Source organism: Manis javanica, chromosome 1 (genome assembly GCF_040802235.1).
Source record: "Manis javanica isolate MJ-LG chromosome 1, MJ_LKY, whole genome shotgun sequence".
Classification (NCBI taxonomy): Eukaryota; Metazoa; Chordata; class Mammalia; order Pholidota; family Manidae; genus Manis; species Manis javanica.
Genome location: NC_133156.1, coordinates 19,595,905 through 19,619,356, shown reverse-complemented (window position 1 = coordinate 19,619,356; position 23,452 = coordinate 19,595,905). Strand labels below are relative to the sequence as shown.

The 23,452-nt window shown below is 44.0% G+C and overlaps 1 protein-coding gene across 5 annotated transcripts in view; it reads left to right on the top strand.

Moving 5' to 3' along the window:
- DCLK1 (doublecortin like kinase 1) overlaps positions 1-23,452 on the top strand; it is a 287,302-nt gene that overhangs the window by 182,476 nt on the left and 81,374 nt on the right. For all 5 annotated transcript variants that reach the window (XM_037012261.2, XM_037012255.2, XM_073229251.1 and 2 more), the window contains one exon: positions 15,670-15,786. In XM_037012261.2, coding sequence (XP_036868156.2) covers positions 15,670-15,786 — 117 coding nt within the window. The remainder of the gene's footprint in view (positions 1-15,669; positions 15,787-23,452) is intronic.

Genomic DNA, 23,452 nt, shown 5'->3' with positions numbered 1-23,452 from the left:
AGAGGAACAAGTCTAGTTCATAAAATTTTAAATGTGGTCACCCAGCAAGGACACAGAAAATTCTAGAATGGGACAGCATGGCATAGCGCCTAACTCCTAATTTGGAAAACTTTATTGCTTTCTTTTAACTTTTTCCACTGGTTGAACTTTTACGATGGGTATAGTCATCTTTATAGAGATAATAAGTGTACTTCAACATTTTTGATAGATTATTTTCAAGGAAAAAGTGGAAGATCATACATTAAATGTTTATATTTTGCATGTGTGGAGGTGCTTTGTCCACAAAGTAGGGCCCGGTAAACCTCGTTAGAATCCTGTGGCTGCTAAGAGACCATCACGCTTAGAATCTTCTCTCGCAGGGTACATGATGTGCTAAGTTTCCTTAATTTAAATCAGGTACATCATGTGCAAGGACATCTGAGGAGAACAAGATGACTTTTCTGTTTTTCTAATGAGAACAGATTTTTGAAGATTATTTAAATACATTTCTGCTAATGTTTTCAGAGAGGAAAGAAATCCCGTCTATGAGAAATTGAATGTATTTGAACATGGCCTGACACTTTCATCTTTGTTTTGGAAATTAAGGGCCAAATTTACCATTAAAATGCTCATTTACCTGTGTTCCACATTGCAGTTTATTGGGTAAATATTTGTGGGTGATAAGTCTAGCCACAAAAAGCAAGTTATCTCCTGAAGTTATTTAGTGAATTACTTTGCCGGAGATAACTACCTTGTGGACTGGAGAAATGACTCATTTGTTTGATGACTGAGGACCAAAGGCAGCGAAGATTCCCCACAAGTCAACTATAATGTCTCCCTTTAATCAGACCCTTTGCATTGAAAGACCACAATCCCTCCAAAATCCTATATACTGTCATATTAGATGGCTGTCTTCCCATGACTACAATATTTATGAGCTTTGCAATACTATAACCCAGGGACTGAACATAAGTGCTGCACAGAGAATTCATTTCAAGCCACATTTGACCCCTTGTTTTAAAGGTGATCTTCAAATAGGTTTAAGGGAAATAAATCAAGTTTCCAACCTATAGAGTTGGCTTTCTCCTAATAAAAAAAGAAAACAAAAGAGACTTTAAACGTTCCTACCCTTTTTCTTCTTTTCTTCACTTTGGAATAGAAGATTAATCGCATCTACACAGAGATGTAATTTAATGTCTGTCATTTGGAATAAGAGGCAAATAAATAAATGGCTCTTGAAGAGGGTGCTTTAAAATTAAAGCACACAACCAGGGATTTTATTAGGCAGTTGATGTGACGGATGCCTCTCATTATAAGAAAAGTCAAGTAACAAGGAAACATGAGAAAGAGGGTGATAAATAATTACACTTTTTGGCAGAAGTGAGGAGAGGAAATCTTGTTTTCAGAGTAAGACATGGAGAGGGGCCCACAAGAATTAACCCACCCTTCAAATGTCTCCCTCACATCGCCTGAGTGTGTAACACACCCTTCAAATGTCTCCCTCACATCGCCTGAGTGTGCAAGGCTTTAGAAGGAAGAAATTGTTTAGAAATCTGTCTGATCCAGGGAAACATTGTCACTCGTAACTTTTATTCCCTAAATAAATGTGGGCATACTTTCCTGAGAAGGCTTCAATTTTTATTGATAGAAATTATGCCCTTGGCAAAAAAAAAAAATTGTGGTGATTGAAAGTGATTTTAATTAAAAGTGATTAAAATATGCTCATGAGATCAGTTCCTAGATAATGGCCTTCCTCACATTTTCAACTAGTAAGAAACTGGAAATTTGCTTTAAAAATGCTATTCATTTAAAAATGGCTGTTTTCCCCAAATTTCCATTTCCTTATATTCTTACCCCGACGCAGTCTCTTCTTCCAGGAAACTGACTTACTCGAAACAAGCTAAAGGGAGAGGGCTTACAGTGAATTCAGGGTCCTTTGTGATCCGTGAGGAACCCACGTCCTGTGGTCAGAAATCCAGTGGACAGGATGGGGGGGGGTGTCACAAAAACCACGGGCCCTGTTTTAACTGCTCCATCCCAAACACAAAGACCCATCTGAGCTGCTTAGAGGTGCAGGTGCGGCATCAGACAGGATACCCATGAGGGGTGCCTGTTACCCATTGGTTCAGCTGTTTGCAGGTGTCACTGCACCACCTGGCCCTGTGGCGCTTGGACAACTTGTAATTTCCCCCAAGCCCTTAATATGTAGTAACATTAGCTGTGTTTGACAAGGTCACCATCTAAGTGATTGGCGACTGTAGGAATAGCAGAATTTACCTACTGAGGCAGCCTCTTACTTTGTCAAAATCATAAGCAACTCAGAAACGTTTCTTTCCCATTTTACTGGAGGCAATGTTAGGGGAGTCGCCACCGGCTGGACACACAGTTGCCTTCTCAGTGAGGAATGCAGATGGACAGAGAGAAGAGTGACCCCAGAATGTATTTGAGTTTGAGGCAGTGTAGTGTCTAGAAATGTATCTCTTACTTACATTAAACCTGTGAAACTTTGGGTTTACATTTTTTTTTATCCTGTTTATTTTTTCAATGAAATACTATGACTTGCTGTTTTCCCTGGAACAGTGGAATGGTCAGAAAAGCGGTCTCTCCGACCGCTGTCTTCAGAGAGTACCCCGGAGCCAGTAGGCATAACTGACTCACAGAAAACTGACTTACAAGCAGCACTTAATGTAGTTTCTCCAGGCACCGCCCTGGTGGTCCTCCTCAGAAAAGCTGCATTGCTTGTGCGCCACCAGTGGCAGACTTTTCCTAAGATCTTTTGTGCCACGATACCCCAAGAAGTCATTAACTGCAAAGCCTGCTGATATTTGGAACAATATGTAAACTGTTGTGGGGAAATGTGACTGGCTGCCAGACTTGCAAGTAAATCCTTGGAAGAAAATAAAAACTTTCTTCAGAACCTCTTGAGCCTTCATTATCCGGCAGATTTATGTCTAAGGGAACTTCTGCTACAATTTTAATTCCCTTTAGGTGGTACTATTACTTTAGGTACAGAACATCTTTGGGCCATCTCTACAATAAGCATCCCTGATGGTAAAACAATCACAAACTATTTGCAAAGCTTTATTTCCTCAGACTCTAGAATCATTACTTTCTCATTACTTTTGCATTCCGAGGCTCTGCTATTTTTTTTTTATAATTTTAAGATTGTGGGGTTACAAACCAGCAGCCTGAATTATGTATTAAAAAATGTGAATTTGAAGGGTTGAGGGAGCATAAGCCTAATTCAGTTCCTGTTTTGTTTTGTGCCAAATGCACACATTTGTGTCACCTGTTTCTTCCAAGAAGTAGCTGAGTTTTATTGATTGTCTCCCTTGAAGGCAAAAACCTCTAATCAAATTCTGTCTCAATGAGACTTCTTTCAGATTTGCATCCTTCTTCTCTAGCAATCTAATATCTAGGCATCTAGTATTACTAGGTCCCTTTGTGACCGCGTGGATTCAGCTTGTCGTTTAGCATGACATTCTGGCACTTCTGCACCAAAGTCTGAATGTTTATTCCTGGTTTATAGTCAGGGCTGTTGTTCTTTTTCCTTGCTTTCACTTTTGAATTTTAATTTTTTTCCTCCTTGAGATGACAGTCCAGGCTCAGAGATTATTTTGGTTGGAGAATTCTCCCCCCAAGTCTTGTCTTTACCTCCAGACAAGGAAGCAGTGACCGCCCACCACCGCCCCAATCTCGTTTACCTTTGAAGACCCAGGTCTGGGCGTCCTGTCCCAGGAGGCAGCTCTGCTGACTTCTCGTCAAATGCGGGTACCCTTGCCTGGTGGACAGTCTCTGTTCCCAGTCAGGCTTGATGTCTACTTGACAGACCATCTAAATGAGAGTATGTTGACTTTCTGGAACTTCTGTTGTGAATGAGCCCTTTTCCCTAACAAGAATCTAGTCCTTCTGTATGAATTGAGCAGGTGATGAGCTGACCAGGACAGGTCCACCATGCACGGTGCCCTTTGTCCCTGGACCATGGGGATCCCCGTGAGCTGTGTGCTTTCCAGTTAAAGCAGTTCCCCTAAAACTCTCCAGTTACAAGAACCACCCGGGGAACTGATTACAATGATAAATTCCCACATCCCCACCCTAGACCCACTGCATCAGAACGTCTGGGGAAGGGGTTTTAGAAGTTGAAAGTTTAACAATAACCCCCAAGTGATTCTTACCATCAAGGAAGTCTAGAAACACTACCATAAAATACTGCCCTCCAAATAAAGTATAGGCTATGTCTGTAATTTAATCCTCTCTAGAGTTGCTTATTTCCTGCTTACTGCCATCTAGGACCCTGATTCTTACATTGTTCCTTGATTGTCTGAATCACAATCAGCTAAGGTGCTTGTTCAAGGCCCAGATGCCTGGCCTGTGGGATTGGAATCTCTGGGGACTGAGCTCATGAACTCATTGCTTTTCCACATGTTCCTTTAGATCAGAACCTTGATCTAAGGTGTCTGCCATAGTTCTTCTCAAGAATACAGGTGTGAATACAAATCTTTAGTACGGACAGCCATCACTAAGAATGGCTGATAAAATGCACATTCTGATTCACTAGGTCTGGCGTGGGGCCTGCGATGCTGCAAGCGTCAATGTGGTGGGGACTGCGGGCCCATGAACCACATCAGCACACACGCTAGAGAACGTCCCTAAGCGGAAGGCACCAAACTATTAGCACAGAGTTTGTGACTCTTTAAGTGGGTTAAGAGTAGACCCCATTTTCATCTAAGCCATATAGTCTTAATCTCATTTCGGGGTCACAGGACAATTTCGAATAAAACCTGACCCTTTGTGAATGACACGCCTGGCATTCACACTGCCAATGCTGTGTGCTGCCCAGAAACCCCACACCTTCACCTGTCACGGGGGGCCCCCTTCCAGACCTCCTGACCCTGGACCTCTCAGACAGGGGTGGACTCACTGAGCCAAATACGTACACTTATCCTGGTTTCTGCATGACTGAGACCAAGTCAGGCATAAAGGGACCTCACCCAGGGAGAGAGCTATCAAATTTTATTTCAGTTCACACTTTTATACTCATTTTGTTATTTTTAACTTTTGTTTTCTCTAGGAGGAATTCATACCCATTTTGTAGCATTCTCAAGTAATTTTTCTATTTCTTATTTCTTAACTATCAGATCCTTTCCATTATATAGTAGATGCTCACTGGGTGGTCAAGGATAGTTGATAAATGTGAACTTCGATTATTCTTCCAAAGTGTGCTTTCCGTTGGGTCACAGGATGACAGGTTGTTGTTTCTGAAAATTTTGAGTTGGGACCAAGTCTAAAGTAGGACAGATATTTGTTGCTTTTTCAGGACTGGCTTGTCCTGCTAATTCTCCTTTCATACAGTCCGTTCACTCATTCTTCCCAGAGGCTGCACTGCACGGTGGCTTCAAACTCTGAGCCTCTTGATTTCCTTCTGTGACGTTGTCGTGTGTACCCCACAGCACGGCAAAGACTTCCTGTTCTGTGGACACACACCTGGAATCACCTGGGGATCTTTTTAATGCCCCAGGCCCCGCCTCCAGTGATGCGAATTCAGTAGGTCAAGGAAAAGACAAGGATTTGTAAGAGCTGGGACGTCTGTCCTTTGTCCGGTGAGAGCACCACAGGCCTCCGTGAACACTCACCTTTGGCACGAAGCCACCGCCCCATGCAGACCCTTCAACAGGGCTCAGCAGTGCATCTGACAAAGATCACGAAAGCTGGGATTGCCTGTCCACCCCACACCCCTCCCATCCATCCTCCTTAACCTTCCTAGACTCTATCTTCACATCATATCCCATATCCTTCTCTTCTGCCCATTTCCACAATCTCCACCCTGGTCCAAGCCACCAACCCTTTTCCTCTAGATTAGTTCCTCTGATATCTTTCCTCTACACAGCAACCAAAATGACCCTGTAGGCCCACAGGTCAGGTCACCTCAGTGCCTTTGCTTAAACCCCTTCTGTAATACTGATTGCGAAATCCAGACCCCTCGCTTGTCTTCTCAACCTGATGTGGTCTGTCCCCTGCCTGCCTTTCTTTGATCTGCCCGTGGCTGTCTCCTTCCTGTGTTCAGAGCTCACCTTCCACGCCCTCTACTCCCAGAGACCTCCTCTGACCACCACATAGAGGAACCACTGGTAAGCCACTCACTGTCACATCATTCTTTTAATTCTTGGCAAAATAATTATAAATTCAGCTCTTGTGTTTGTTTTTTAAGGCCCATTTCCTGTACTAGAGTATAAACCCATGAGACCAGGCACCCTGGGTCCTGATTTACTATTGTGTTCTGGCTTCTAAACAGCAGGACTGGGTAAATATTTTCCAAATGAATACATTGAAGCTCAGTGGGGAAGCCTGAGCAGAATAGTCAAGCGAGGTGGTTGTAGGGTGGAATTATTCCTCATGCAGGAAATTTAATGTTCTAATGGTCAGAGGCATGGAGATACTTAATGCATGTAAGGAACTAAGATACTGTTTCCAGAAGGAGGCCCAGATGGCAGCTGAGGTCAGCGTGGCCTTAAAGGCTATGCCAAGGATGTTCTCCAAGAGGAATATGGGGGCACGGGAGAGTTTTAAGTCACAAAGTAACAACAGATTTCCTGACAAAAACTCTTGAGAGAGGCTTGCCCTAAAGTGGCGTCATACACTTTAACATTGACTGAATGATAGTCACCCAAAGACACCACCCTGTGAATGTTACCTTCCTTGGAGAAAGTGTCTTTGCAGCCATCATTAGGTTCAGGATCCTGAGGTGAGCGAAGTACCCTGGGTTATCCAGGTGGGCCTGAAATGCCATCACAAATGGCCACATAAGAAAGAGTCAGAACAAGATAAAATAGACACAAAAATGTCCGCGTGTAGACGGAGGCATGGATCTCAGTGATGTGGCCACAAGCCAGGGAAGCCTGGAGCCCCCAGAACCTGCAAGGGGCAAGAAATGAATTCTTCCCGAGAGCCTTCTGGGGCTGTGGCCCCGCAGCACATTGGTTTCAGATGTCTGGCCTCTAGAACTCTGAGCAAATAAACGTCGGTCATTTTAAGTGATTAAGTTTGTGGTTGTGGCCGCCACAAGAAATTAATGCAAGCACTTTGGAAAAAAGAGAGAGAAGGAGAAATAGAAATTCAGACGATGCGCACCATTGCGCACGGGGACCCGCCAGGGAGGGTGGGCCTGGAGCGTGAGATCAGATACATGGTTCTGCTCTTCCCCAGTCAGCCTGCTTTCCCTCGCAGATGCTCTCTGCACTCAGGCCTGTCTCGGGGACGCTTGACTCCCGTGAGCTGCTTTGCTTTATGTTGAGCTAAGAGGGAGGGCTGTGTGTGTTGTGGAAATGCACGGAGACTAACCAAATGAGAACGCACTAGCGCCATTTATTGCGAGCCTGCTGACGTAAAGGAGTCGGCCACCATGGTTTGCATTGGGCAGAGACCCACACACAGGTGACAAGGTGGGACGGCTTTAAACTGGGAAAGGGTGAGACTACAGGTATGTTCTCGTTGTTGGTGGGAGGGAGCCGTGAGTGGCTAGGGGAGCCCATCTGGTTTTCTCTGGTTGGTCCTAAGTTGGGCATAGGGACAAAAATTAGGGAAGCTGTCAGTTATTAACCGAGTCGTGGACACCGGAGGCTGGTTATTGTTTAGCTTCCTGGGTTGTTCTAGAGAGAGAAAACGGACTTCCTGCAAGTCTGACAGAGCGGGCTGATTTCCTAGGCGGTTATCATAGAAAAGGGGTTGGTGTGCTGGGCAGCTTGCTGCAGGCTACAGGTCAGAATTCTGCTTTTCTGTATGGCCTGGCCATTGTCCATTTGTATGTTCAGTCTCTCAGTGTGGTCAGACCTCTGTGGAGACCAAGAGGGCACCACACTTGGCCCAGAGGAAGGGGACGTGCACACATCGCTCAACAGGGACATGCTGGCATCTGATTTGTTCAGACCCCCCAGTAGGGCACACGGGTTTCTGATGAGAAGCATCTCAGAGCCAGCCAATGAGAGCTTCTCCATTAGAGTAACGGCTTCACTTTCATAAAGATGAAGATTGTTGGTGAGGCTGCGTCAGCCCATGAAGAAGGCAGCAGATACTTAGCAACCAGCTCAGACAATCACACAAAAGAGACTGTCCTCAGGGACATGTTTTAATGCTGAAGAGGTTGGGCTTTTACAGAGAAAACAAGCTACGGTGATGTTTTAGACTGAGAAAGACAAGATCTTGACATCATATCAGCTAAAGACTCATACTTGTGTGGTGTTGAGGCAGTGCTGCCTGGCAGGGGACGTTTGGCAATATGTGGAGACATTAAAAAAAATTTTTTTAATTGAAAAATAGTTCACATACAATATTATGTCATTTACAGGTGTACCACATAGCAATTCAACACTTATGGACATTATGAAATGCTCATCGTGGTGGTTGTGGTTTCCATCTACCACAATACAAAGTTATTATAATGTTATTGACTCTTATTTCCTATGCTGCACTTTTCATCCCTGTGACTTATTTTGTAATTGGAAGTTTGTCCTCCTTTATCCCCTTTACTTTGTCACAACTAGGGAGGCGCTGCAGGCCTCTAGTTTATAGAGACCAGGGCTGCAGCTCCCGCGGGCACAAAACAGTGCAGTTGACATGAGGGACGAAAAATGAGATCGGTTTCAGGAAATGAGGATCTGGTGAAAGAGGCACAAAGCAGCTTTTCTTCCTAGTGTCTGGAGGCTACCCTCTTTTTCTCCTTTCCCCCAGGGCTGGAATTCAGAGCCTGCACAACAACCTGGTGGAACCATTTGAATGAGAACACTCAGGGGTGACAGCATCTCCAGGGGTCCCCAGGCAATCTCCGAGAGAGGTCCACACCCCCATCCCCAGACCCCCATGTAGCTCTCAGCTGTTATGTAGGGAAAACTCATTTTTATTTGACTATTAGGAAAAAGGTAGCATTTGAAGAAGAAAATCACTCATGCTTTCCAAACAGTATATCTGAGTGGTGACCCCTGAGGTGTTAGTACAGAAAATCCCAGCACCATAAAGCCTTTTGCACGTTACATAAAGCCTTCAACTCAGCCAGCCAGCTCTTCCAGAGCTGGTTCGTGTTAGTTTCGCAGCGAGCAGCCACACTGTGCTGGAACACGTGTGCACCATCTGGAGAGCTTAGGTGGGTGTTAGGAACATTGTGGTGGGCCAATCTAGGTGCTGGGCTTAGACACACGGGCTATATTTTTATAAGGTACTTTAAGTCTCAATTTCTAGGACTTTACTCTCCAGCTGAGCCACTCCAACGAATGCCTTTGCTTCCAGTTCATCGGCCTTATACTTTATTTTTTTTAAACTATGTTTTAGAGTGTTTTGATCTTGAGTGCTTTTATTCCAGGCATGTTGCCTGTGGAGCTTAGAGGGAAGTAACACTGGTTTCAAACCCCATAGCCAGTAGAGATGGGAGTTCCACCGTAACGTCAGGGGTGAGTCAAAATCCAGGTGCCATAGAAACGAGAGGACAGGCTTCTGTCCTTATTGGAGCATGTGGCTGGGGAGATGCAGACTGACCCTTCACACAAGGAGCCTATATGTGGATTTTCCTATGATGCTGCCATGAAGTGCAAAAATCATTATGTTTCTAGAGGAAGTAAACTTTATTGTCAGTCACGCCAGGAATGATCTGTTCAGCTCACCCACGCTGACAAGCTGGAGAGTAAGCAGGATCGTGAAAGCGTCAGAACCGTGAGACAGAAGGTGGTGGAGCTGCCAGGCACCAGAGATGCCCAAAGAAAGCTGGACAACCACTTATGGGGACAGGAGGGGAGGCTATTCATGAATTGGAGAGAGAGTTGATTTGGTAACTATTGATAACCTTGGTATTTCTCAGAGGGTTCCTTCCAACTCAGAGCCTGTGATCATGTAAGAGCAACATGGAGAGTTAGAAAAACAGAATCGCAATACTGTCTCTTGGTCATTGAGCTGGTGCCATCGTTATAAAAAGTCTCTAGAACTGAATGTGTTTCCTGACTCTCTTTTACGTGTAGCCGCCAGGAAGAACGGTGTTCCATTCGAAGGGTTTGCACCTTTGCCAAGTTAAAAAGGAAGCCTGCCTTGGAATCAAGACTGGGATGAAAGGACAGAGCATCTGCTGCTCAGGATGGATCCTTCTAGATGAACTTGCCTATCTCATTGACAGTTCAGAACAATTGAACATAGAGTAGAGAGAGATCAATGGGAGGCTTCTGCCTGAGAGTGTTTTTATTCTGGCTGGTTTGAAGAAGAGATTAGAGGAGTAAAAACATTCATAGTTTAAGCAGTGGCCCCTAGCCAGCATGCAGCATGTCACTAAGGCTGTCGAGATACTGGGGGCTTCACCTTTCTTTGTTCTTCAAGATTCTTCAGATGGTACAAGTGTGCTGCTCTGAGCACACACACGTCCCTGCCTTGTGAGCTCAGGTGAGCTGTTGGCGCCTGAGGTAGAATTCTCCACTCATTCCTGTTCTTTCGCACCTTCCACAACACTGCAGCCTACCTACCAACTGCTTCTGGGTGGGGAAAGAATCTGCCTAAGGGGAGGTTCTCATGCAAGTGGGAACGTGGCCAAAGAATATATATACACACATATATACGAGTATGTATGTGCACATATTAATGTACATATATACATACCCCTTCTCCTTGCACATCTGCATCTGCATTGTCCCTCTAACTGCAGCACAGAACTGTAAAGCTACCATCAGTGTAGACCACACGGAGAATCCTTGCCTGTCACAGAACTGTGGATGTGGGGCCATTGTAAGGCGGAGACTTAATCAGACATTTGTTCCCTATGAGGGCTCCAGACACCAGAGACCCAGTGGGTGTGTCTGACCTGGTTTTCTATCCTTTGGGTCGGCTGCCATCTTCAGGAGCAAGGGAAATCACTATGCCCGAGGATCCTTCGAGGGGCTGCCCTCCGTTCCTTCTGCGTCAACTTCCTTAGGAGTGTCTCGTCTAGTATGTCCACAGCCAAAGGGAAGGCAGGCCTCTTAACACAAGGGTGCTGGAAAGATCAGAATGCAGGGGACCCGTCAAGAGAGGGGGGATGGAGGGCGGTGTCTGCACCCTCACTGGAGGCCGCTGTGGTTTGAGGCTGACAAAGACTGGCTCCTTCCCAAAGTACTAAAGCTTTTCTCCTTTGTCACCTCATTTTCCAGCTTTATAAAATACCATTCCCACTTAAATTAATTGAAATACTTAAAATCTAAACTCTGCCGGGAAAGATGGCTGGAGTTTTTCGTATTTTTTTCCCTCATTTATGGCTTGGTGTTGCAATTTTCTCCTGTTGGTTTTGTTTGGACCCTAGGAAAACAGACAGTTACTGTCATTGTTTTGTTTCTGTTTTCTGCTGTTCGGCCCTTGCCTCTCAGAAGTGTTCTGACCCCCTGCGTGACTCATGAGCTTTGCTCTTATCCTGGGGCAGGTGGTGTGAGATTTGAAATGCTTGTAGTTACCTTTCAGTCTCTACGATCCCCCAAGCTATTATTTCATTCTAACGCCACTTCTGAAAGTGAATAGGTTGTGCCTTTGCTTCTGATGCAATAAGCATGTTGATGCAGTTGCCCCGCTGATATCTTAAATTTTAATGTAGTGTTGGTATTTTGCCACCCTACCCTCTATTCTCCATCACCCACTGTCTGTCTTCCCCCGACCATTGGCACGGACAGAAATTTTCCAGCCTTTACTCTTAATGGAACATCTTGCTCAGGCCACAGCATCGGATCCTGGGGTGGTGAAGACGCCACCAACCCGAGGAACTGGGTTTTGGATGCAGGTCATTCATCCTCTCTGATAATCAGTTTCCTTCTCTGTAAAATGAGAGGTCGGGTTAGTCCAGTGATGGTACGAGTTTATATAAGTGGTAACGGGATCAATAGCAATTCAGCCAATATTTATCAAACAACTTTACATGGGTTTTAATATGCCAGGGGTAGTTAGTACCCAAGGGCCCAGCAGGTGGGGAGCAGACTAATAAAGGGATGCTTTTGGTAGGTGTCTTCCCTGAGGGTTTCAGCCCCAGCAAGTTTGCTTTGGAGTCTGTGAGACTCACTAAGGACAACGGAATGTTGGGGGTTAAAAGGGGCTCACACCCAGCTTCATTCTCAGGGTGGTTCTGCCCCAGGCTCCGCCTCCGCCCCAGGCTCCCCTGCTCCCCTCTGCCCCGAGCAACAGGCAGAACCGTCTACAGCAACACAGGCAGTAATGGCTTGCTGCCAACGGGTTCACCAGCCCACGCCCGCACAGTGGGCCACGTACTACCATCATGCACGTGGGTATCAGGTGAGGCTCCTGGCCATGGAACTTCCATTTTCCCTCCAGTAGAGGGATAATATGATGAGAAATAAACTCTAGAGAAGCACAAGGGGCTACAGCCCTTAGACGGCAGGAACCCACAGGTTTCTTGCAATACTTGAAATCAGAACGCCTGCATTTGTCCGGACAAGACTGAGCCGCCTCACTGCTTTCTCTCTGGTAGCTGGGAAAGTGTCAGTTAGCGTGGAAAGATGGTTCTGTTATTCCGACCTGGAGCCCTGGTTGGGAGTTGGAGCCACAGCTAGCAATTCTGGCACCTGGGGCAAATAGCATGCGACAAACCCTAAAATCAACTTTTTAATTCATGTTGCGGCTCACAGATGGGTGTGATTACCGATGGGCACCATCTGGTAGCTTTCTATTTTAACTGTTCATTCCTGCTAACTAGATACTGAGCTTTTCAAATTATAATTCTAAATTTATGTGGCTTCTAAATGTTCATGACCTGGGATCCAAAAGTCCTGGTCATCCTGCCTTCATTATTGTCCTGATTTTGATTTAAAATGAGAAACGTATAATTACTTAAAGTGATTTGTTCCATAAAGCAACATTTTTCAAGCATAAGGTCCATGAAATAGAAATTAGCAGAAAGGAGCCCTTGCTGGTTAAAGGACCCCAAACTGCATTCCCGGGTGGTCACTGTGCCAAGTCCCAAGGCTTTGTGTTCTCTCCATCGTGCCTGCATTGCTCTGTGCTGGGCACATAGTGGACATGACAGAAATTTAACTGGGGACATGCCAGTGGACCAGCAACATTGCAGCAATCCAATTTGGTTGCTAATATCCTTCCAAAAGGCCAGGCTAATAGCCAAAGGCTATGACAAACTTCAGGATGTGCTGTCAGTTGTCAGTTGTGTAGTAGAGCCTTGAGCTAATTGGATGCCCTTTTCACATATTCCAAAGATTTGTTTTGTGAATTACAACCTCCATAGACACCCCTTTGGGAGCAAATGGTCCTTGTTCTTGGTCATATCTTCTGAAGTTATTACATTATGTTTCTTGCCTACTTTTGTCTTTTTGTGTTTGCTGGTATGTCCATATGCATGGTTTTTGGTTTTGTTTTTTTCATTTTTTAAGGAATGGAAATCTATTGCAGGGCCACCCGGGCAGGCCAGGACAGACAAAAGAGGCCCAGGTAGTTGTTGGGGAAGCTCAGTGGGACCCTGATTCACTTTCCCTCTGCTTTTGGCTACAAAGCCACAAATATTAACATCTAAAGACCAACTTTCTGCCGTCATCTTTTTTTCTAATTCCTTCCTCTTCTTTTTACCCCCAGTAGTTCAACCCTAGGCAATCCAGGAGATATTCTCCACTACCTCTGATGGGTAGACTTGTAACATTTATATTTTCATAAACACATTCCTTCTTTACCAAACAACATGAACTACTTTGTTGGTTTGGAAAAAATGGGAAAAGATGTTTATGTAAAGCCATTTGGAATGTATAAGGGAAAGAAACATGTTTTGAGCTTAGAAAATTAGAAAGTGCATGGGTAATGAAGAAAAATTTCAAAGTTAAAGTCAGGCATCAGAATTAGATCTGGAATTACTATGATTTCTTGGTTACTCAAGCATAAAATGGTTAAAAAAAGTGCAGAATGGAAAAGTTAATAGGTTAGATTTCAATTTTAAACTACTGTACTTTAAAAGAATGCCATGTTTAAAGGCTGTCATATTTCAATGAATGCCTACAAAGATAAATATTTATAACATGACAAAGGGATAAACTTTAATATAGAATGCATTCTTACAAACCAATAAGAAAAAGAAAAGAATTTCCTAATTGCAAATGGCCAAAGGACATGAGTAAATAATTGCAAAAGAAGAAATACAAATGGTTAATAAGCATATGTGGGAAAAAACTACACTTTATTGGTAATCACCAATTCAGATTTAAGGCAATGAAGTCCAGTATTTCTTTAAAAATTAGCAAAGATTTTTTGAATAGACGATACCCGAACTCAGTGAGGATTCAGGCAAGTGGCCAGCCTCGTACTCTGATGAAAATACAATCTGGGTCAGCCTGGCTGGAGGGCCATCTGTCAAAAGTTCAAAAGCGTTTCTCTTTAGACCCACAATCCCACTTTATTCAGCAGATATTTTTAAGCACCTACAATATGCCCCGGGGTTTCCACTTGGCTGGAATGTGCCATGACCTTATAATGATGTGCACTTGCTGTTCTAAAGAAATAATGTGTCCTAAAGTAATAATCAGATAACTGCATGCTCGTTTACAAGGGTGTCATTGAGTAATTATAATAGTGAAATTGTGAATACAAGTTACATGTCCAATGGTAGGAATTTGGTTAAACAAATTATGGTACATTCATGCAGTAAAATGTTCTATAGCCATGAAATGACAGAGTGAAAATGCTCACAGTATTTGTCTTGTGAAAAGGGCTGATAATAGATCAGTATATACAGACAAATCCGATGTTGTTTAAATATATAAATGGGTAGAAAAAAATTCTAGAAGTTTGTATTATCAGCCAGCCCCCCAAAAAAGTAACATTTGATGGGTGTTTTAAAAAATATTCTTTATTTTTTTCTATCTGCAGTGTACATTGGTGATCATTACAGGCATACAAATATTTTTTAATGATTAAAAATGGTTTCTTAAGCACAAGATGTGTGGGCTTGTACATCACAGTTGCTCAGTGCAGCCCACCAAGGGAGAAATAGAAAAGCTCTTTGCTGTTTAAGATGTTTAGTGTTGAAAATTTAATGAGTACAAACACCAAGGACTTAAGTCTAATAAAAGCAGGTGTTTCTCATCCTCAGGCCAAGAACCATCTCACAGACCTGATCATGAGGTGGGTGCTGCTGAAGGTACCCCGGCAGCCATGCAGGGTTACCTCTGCTGATTTTTCTGCGTCTGAGCAAATGCTGTCATTTCCACGTGTGGTAAAGGGCCACCCTAGCGTTGTCACTGCAGGGGTGCCTGAGGACAACAAAATGAGATGTGAGGGTGGAGTTTTCCATCATCACGTCTCAGCTTATGAGGCCAGCCGTTCATCTAACACTTTTCTTGGAAGAAAGAACAATTAATTCTGAAAGAAACACATATACAAAATAACTCAAGGGATGGGGAAATAACTCAACAAAAGCACCTCTCTGCCAGGCTATTATTATTCCCAATCCATCCAGAATATTATTGTGAGGAAGGGCACTTAGAAGGCTTGCAGGGTTATTTATTCTGGTGCCTACGATGCCCTCTGTGGCCCTTCTCATTGTGCTCTTGGTTCCTTTGTGACTGAAGAGTGCTGGGCTGGCAGGAGCCGGGTGTGAGTGGGGGCGGCCGTGTGTTTCTATCTCCAGGTTTACTGTGTTTGGGCTGGTGTGTGCCATGACCCTGTAATGATGTGCGCTTGCTGTTCTTTCCCCAGAATGTCGAGTGGTGAAGTCCACTTCTTACACCAAAATAGCATCATCATCCCGCAGGAGCACCACTAAGAGTCCAGCACCTTCAAGGCGCAGCAAATCCCCCGCCTCAACCAGCTCAGGTAACACAGCCCAGGAGGCCCACGGAACCGCCTTGTGTCTGACGCACGCGGAGCAGAGGATGTGTGAGGCCCAGAGCATGAGGCTTCCAAGATTATGTCGGTTCCGGTTTATAATTTTAGAACATGTTGGGAGTGGTGGGGCAGATTTGCCAGTCTAGCGTGTTGGCTGTAAGCAAATGCATCAGGCTGGGGAAAACAGACAGCAAAGACTCAGGAAGCACGGGTGCACCCACGAGTAGAAGAACACTACCACCTGCATCATTTCTACCACACAGATCGATGCTGCAGGCTAAGGGCTCGGCTTAGGCGGCGTTTCCAGGGTGCACTTGCTGAACTGTGTTTAACACGCTTTTTACTCCGTTCCCTGGCACGCTGGGGAGCTCAGAGCACTGAGACTGAGGGCCCGGAGCAGGGACAGCAGCTGAAGCTCTGGGTCTGTGGCCCCTGCTGGGGCGCCAGTGCTGGTGTCCATGCAGGATGTGAGCTCACACGACGAGCATCTCACCCTGCCTTTTCCTTCTTTGGTGTTAAAACTGACATGAGGGAGTTGGAAGGTGTTTTGGTGGTGGTGGTGGTGGTGGTGGTGGTGGTGGTGATCTCGGGTGTGAGGTCCACTTCACTCCTGAAGGGAATTGTGTGAGGCCGCAAACCTGTGTTTCAGCAAGGTTTCTGGGCGATTCTGATCGGATAGTCTGTGGCCCATATTTAGAGAAGGAGCAGTCTAAGCACGTGATTCCCTGGGCCAGTAGTATCCCCGTCACCCGAGCGCTTGCTGGAAATGCAGGTGGAGCCCACCCCCTGACCCCCAGACTCACCAGGCAGAAACCATGGAGCTGGCGCCCAGCAATCTGGGTTTTCACAAGCCGTCCAGGCGATTCTGATGCGCAGCCAAGTTTGAGAGTCACTGAATTACAGAGAGCAAAAGGGAAATAAATACAGGAAATATTTGACTCTGAGTCATCTGGGATGAACACTAGGACTTGATTATCTGCATTTATTGAAATGGCTGCCTGTCGGCCTCCCTGCTGGCTTCTGAGCCAAGGAGAATGGCAGGCGCCGACTTCCCTTCTGACCTCCTTTTGATGGCCCACCTTCTTTTGGAAGAAGAGAAAATTTCTATCTGCAGATTATTCCTTCCCCAGAAACTGATCTTGGGGGAAGTCTCTCCCTGCAAGAGCCTCCACCTGCACCCAGAGGTGTGGACCTCCAAAAGTGAGAGAATGATGCTGGGATTGCTCACGTAAAACTCCCCAGGGAGCCCGGAGCTCTCTCATTAACCAGCTGACTGTTTAAACTGAGCTCTTTGGAGGATATTCAGCCTTGACCAAGAACATTTCTCATTTTCTCTGAGCAAACCTGACTGTTGGATGAACCCCTACAGAGCAGCAAGCAAGAAGGAGGTCATGGGCCTGGAAAGCCTGGTGCCCCGAAAATCTTGGCTATTTCGTATAATCCTAGAAGGATGTGAAAGCGAAAGAAACCCCGCATTAACTGAAACATTATCAGTACCACCAAAGCACATCAATATTAAAAAATATAATTAGTTCCCGGCCCAAAACAACTCTAACGTTGACAAATTTTGCTTATTCCTCTCTCCTTCCTCTTAATATATACCATGGATTTTAAAATACCAGGTAGGGTGGGGAGAAACATCTAATAATGGGTGGCTAGCCAAAGTCTTATGTCTTTTACAGCACAGATATTTCAATAGACTCAATATGCACTATTGCTCTTAACGTTTTTGCTGTTGTCATTGCTCACAGGTTTGAGTTTTTAAGAGTTGTAGCAGTTAGATGCTCTTGGTTTGGGTAAAACCAAATTGAGGGAGGTAGGGGTTCATTCAGCTTATCGTACACATGTCCAAGAATAGAGTCATGAGACCTGCGGCAGTTATGTCTGCAGCTAAGGTTTCCACTACAGGTGCAAGACAGTATCCTCATACTTTCTGATTGCAGCAGCCAAGATTGAATAGGGGAAGACAGGAGGGAAACACGGAGAGAACTATCTCAAGTCAGAAAAAGCCTTGTAAATAGTGAAGAGCTGGTTTAACTTCAAAATGAATCTAAACCTGGAGGGTTTTTTTTTTAAATCATGAATCTAACTCAACAAGATAATTGTGAATACAGGAAATTATTTCACTTTAGCATTTACTGGTAACATAGTCACTATTCAGCATCTCTGAGATGATAAACTGTAAACCTTATAAATATATCTGATTATAATTGCTAAATACTAAAAATTATAATTTCTAAATACTAAAAATTATAATTTCTAAATACTATGTAATTTCTAAATGATATGTCAAAATTAATGTCAGAAACTCAAAAAAGCAGATAGGCAAATGTAATAAATGCAGTTTTATTTGTCACTGCCAACATTTGGGGCTATTCCTTTTAGAAGTTTAACGTGGAAGGAAAACATGATCTCAAAATCAATAGATTGCTTCAAATAAGCACTTGTATTTTCTGTTGTTTCCCTGAAGCCCTTTCAATTCTAGTTAAAACTTGGTTGATTGACAAGTACTCATTTAGAGTTTGTGATAGGTTTGCCCTGCTGGGTAGTTTGATTTCCCTAAAGAAAATAGATTCCAAATCCATTCTAAAATCAAAGTGTTCCTGAAAAATCAACACTTCATTCAAGGTATCTTGAACTTCTGGGTCAAGATTGATGAAATGGCACTGATCACATTTCGTTCAATGCAAGTCTTTTGTGCATATAAAATTTTCAACTTGCTGCATTTTTATCTAGAAGGTATGCCGTACAACGATTTCCTGATTATGTCACAGCTTGTAATATGCAATGACTTTTTCTTGAGTCTACCAAATCTTACCTTCCTCTGGATGATTCTAATTGAGAGAAGGTTTTACAGAGCAGAAATACCCAGTCACAAATACGTGGGTTATCCCAGTGACCCCGAACTCACTTCATTTCCATGGGACCTAAGCCAGAAGTTGAGCAAGTTCAGTGGCCTTTCCCATTTGTTTTCAGAGCAAGTGTGACTGCTGGGTGTCAGGAGAGCCCCCACCTCAGGCCTGTGCACTGTGCTGGCCTAAGACTCACCAGTGGCAAGGAATGTGAATTATCATCTCTTTATTGATTGCATCACAATCTTCTTAAGATAACCTGAGTGTTTTTCATAAATCATGAAGACTTACATGTGAATAATTGTACTTTTCTACCACCAAAGCATTGATGTTGCCCCAAATCTAATCACCACTATAAACCTTAATCTTAAAGAACCTTTGTTTTTCCACCTAAAATATTGACTTAAATTTGAAATGATTTCTACTTCAGTTATTTAATTTCGACTTCCAGTAGCCATCGTCCTACATTATACCAGCATGAAACAAAATATAAAGTTAATGTTTGCTGTTTTCATGCCATGCTTCTGTTCATGATAGTATTGTTAATTTATATTTAAATGAAATACCAGAGTTTACCTAGGACTTTTATCTCTTTGATCTTTTTTAAAAATTCTTTTAGTGATCTCCCAACAGCAAGCAAGACAAGATATTATTATTTGTTATGTAATAATATAGTCTGCTTTTAGAAATGGGGAAACAGAGGCAGGACTGGGAGAACTGCTTGGCCCAGAGTCACAGTCAATAGTGGCCGCTCGAGGCTGGCACTGGGGCTTCCAGTGCTCCAGACCCAGCAGGCTGGCAATCCTTGATACCTGTTTCTTCATGTTTACTTATTAAAATTTTGGTCTCTGGGAAATAGCTAACACAGTCTCTGGTTTAAGACTGTAATTTACAACATCGTAACACTTTGCAACAGACCCGACACCCCAGCTCCATGATGTATGTCTGCTACAGAAACTTTGCTTTGTAAGTCAGTGTTAGAACAAGAATGAGAATCTCATATAAATCTTTTCTTGGTCCCTTATCCATTCCTCTTCTTGGGGCTAAAAGAAGTTAGAGGTGATTTATTAATATAAGGTGTCCGCTTACCCATTGAGAAATAGGGAGCACAGGCCTGCTAGTGTCAGGCACTTGCTAGATGCTAATAATGAAAAGGTGAAAGAAATAGCCTCGACTCTCAAGAAGCATATATGTCAAGACCCCTGAATTATTTATAGTTAACATAATTCACATATTTGTTGAAATATTATCAGTCTCCATAACAGAGTCCAAAGAAGGCAGTTGGAGCTGGAAAAAGAAAGAAACTAAATGTCTAAATAACACAGAAGGAAAATATTGAGCCCCAGACAATTGCGTGCCAAGACATGAAATGTGGTATCACTAAGAAATGGGAAAAATGGTTTTTGGTTACTTCTTAAAGAAAGGAGAATATATAAGAACATTATAAAGAATGTTTAATAGGGGTTGAATCTTTATTCGTGCCTGTTGGTCTTTGGAACACAGACGGCTCATAAAACATGTAATTTGAAAGTGAAATTCTTTTAAATAAATTCCTCTGTTTGCCTAGAGAAGTAATAACAAAGTATCTCCAAAATAAGAGTATAATATGCACTGATTCAGTTTCAGTAAGCACAGATAAAGTTTAGTTTTGTTTTATATTGTCTTCTTAATGTTGAGCCCCAGACAAGGGACATTTGCTCATCTGATGAAAATGAATGATAGCTTCTAGGAAGTATAAGAAAACCACATTTCCCTCCTTGAATTTTCAGTGCTGACGTCCTTAAAACATGCAGGTGTTACAATTTTTATCTCTTCTTGTATCCCTTAGAAGAATCTTAGGAATTTTTTGTTTGCTTCTTTTAGAGTTTTTATGCCCATTTAGAAGGATGGCCAACTTTTTCTCATAGAATGACACCCTCTATTTAGAATTTCTCTGTCGAAGCTACGGCAAAACCTAACTGAGCCCCCAGGGGGTGCCTCACAGCATCAGTTCAGGCATGAGCTCATGCACGTTTTTGCCCTCAAAAGCTCCTAGTCTAAGGTAGAAACATTCCTGGCAACCACCATTCATTTATTCAGTATGCAATGAAAGCCCACCATGTACCAGTAACGCTGGGTGCAGAGATGGCAGGGGGAACATTTGACAGAAAGAGTAGCTGGGTGCTTTAGGTGATGACCTTTTACCATGACTGAAACTCATTCCATCCTCCCCAGGCATGAAACTTACTTGTATGTGCCTCTAGAAATCCTGAAGTTTTTAAATTTATGCTATTCAAATTTTACTTCTTTACAGTTACATAAAAATATTTTATGCAACATATGCAGATAAGACAAGAATCAAAGCTGGGGAAGCAAAGAGAATTTTAATCAGCTTAATCATTAATTTGTCAACTTTTTGATTTATATCAAATACTTTCAAAGACAAATTGCTAGCTATTAATTTTTAGCTCAATCTTTTCCTTTAGTAGAGAGATATCAGCCTATACGTTCTATGGAGGATTCTTTCTGCTTTGGGGTTCCAAGGGAATTGTTGAAAACAAAATGTATGCAGAAAATCAAGAGGGCTGATGATTCATCCCTTGTGTTCTAAGAAGTTTTTGCCACATATGAAGCTTGATCCTCCTTCTATCCTCTTTTGCTATACCCATCAACTTCCCCCAATGTTCACCCTCTGGAGTTGAATATCTCCAAAGACAATTTCCAAAGCTTTGAACCATTAACTTGACCCCACTGTCTATGTGGGCTCAGCACCCGCCATCAACTACTTCTATAAACACCTCACTGTTAATGCCCCAGGTTAATTAAATACTTCCTGAACGTCTACTGCATTCCAGGCATGTACGAGGTGCCCAAGGATGCAATGATGATTAAACCACCGTTCTTGTCTTCCCGTTAGGAGGCAAACATATATACCACTTACTACAATAATGTGGGAAGTGCCGTGACAGCCCAGAGGAAGAAGGGACTAAATCTCATTCATGGGAAAGCTTCCGAGAGAAAAGGACTTGGAAGAGAAAAAGACTTATAAATTGGGACTTGAAGGATCATGTCAGGATAAGAAGGGCTAGGGGTGCTTGAGGACCTGAGGAAACAATGTGAGTTGTGACACAGAGGCATCAGTGTATTCGGCATATTTAAGGGACATTTGCTCATCCGATGAAAATGAATGATAGCTTCTGGGAAAGGGCTGGAGAAGATGGTGATAGTCCAGTTGGTTGTGGTAAGATGGCACAGGGCATATTTTCGTTGTCAGTCTTAGGGGGTGCAAGAGGGTTTTTCATAAGCCATGACTTGATTTGTATTTGAAGTTTAGAAACAGTGGTGCAGCGGTAGAGAGGATGCCTGCAGAGGACGGACCGAGGGCCTGGAAGGTTCCAGGAGGCCACTGCGGTGATCCTGGGAAGAAATCGTTAGGACGGACGGAATTTAAACAGCAGTTTTGGGAATGGGGGAGACATCAAAAGGGAGATGAACCAGAAATTTCCTGGATATGATGCCAGAGAAAGACGAGGAATCAGAGGTGGGGAGCAGGTTTGTTGAGGGAGGGAATGAGTCCATTTTAGACACGCGGAATGTGAGTTGCTTTGGAAACCTCAGTAGACACGGAGGAATAAGTAACTGTGTTTAAGTCAGGTTTGAGCTGACAATATGTATTCGGGAGACCCTGACAAATAGTAGTGATTTAGATAATGGAAATGTGCAAATGCGAGCAGAGTGGCGGGAGCATCGTGGTTCAGGGCACATCAGAAGGGGCAGGAGGGCAGTGAGGGTGCCACCTCACGGCCAAGGAGCAGCAAGGAATGTTGAGAAGTCAGGAGGCCGTAGGTTTGGTGGCAAGGACACCAGTGGTGGCCTGCCAAAGACCCATCCAGATGGCAGCGGGGCCTCCTCTGAGCATGCGGTCTCGGGGGCCACGATGGGGACTGACTCCTGGCTCAACCACCATGGAGGCTCTCCCACAATACCCGGTAGCATGGGGACAAGCGCCCACAGAGGGGCTTCAGAGACCCTCCCACCCAGATCCAAGGGCCCCCCCAATAACCACAGCCTGTTCTGGCACCCTGGATGACACATTTTCATGATTTTAAATCAAAAGACTCCAGATGATCCAGTTTTATTGTTGAATTAACCCTGAAATCATCTTTGGCTCCTTTTCTCCTCCCGTTCTAGACTCAGCCTGTCGCAGATCGGCCTGCCCCCTCCTTTGGCATGCAGCTCACAGGCTGCAGAAACTGTGAGCTGGCCTCCTCCCTGCCCTTGACCTCTGTGCACCCGTGTCAGACCTGCCTTACTGTCTGCCAGAAAGCATCTGAGCTCTTTATGCTCATAAGAAGAGCGCTCTTGATGTGGCTGCAGTCTTCCTTCCCAGCCACATTTCCCACTTATCCTCCAGACTTGGGCTCCAACCTATAAAGTAATTAAGCCACCAGACCCCCCTTGGGCTTTTCCACCTGGTACCTTTATGCCTGGACGCCTTCCTTTGTCACTTCTACTGTCAGAAGGGCATGCACCCAGTTTGACTCAGAGGACCTCTGTGAAACGTTTGCTGACTGCTTCCCTGTCTGGAGTCTTCCCCACCTCTGCAATCCTGCAATGACTGATTTGGCTCCCAGTCTGCAGGTGACAGAGTGCATCACCCACCTTGGCTGTCAGGCTTCTGAGAGCAGCTCTCTACACATTTGACAGTGCTTCCAAGTTCCTGGTAACTCCTGCGTGAATGTGGACCAGATGAGTAGACTGAGAGATACTCGTAGGGTCTGTTCAAGTTGTCTAGATAACCTTGAAGTTCAAGGGCCTTTTAG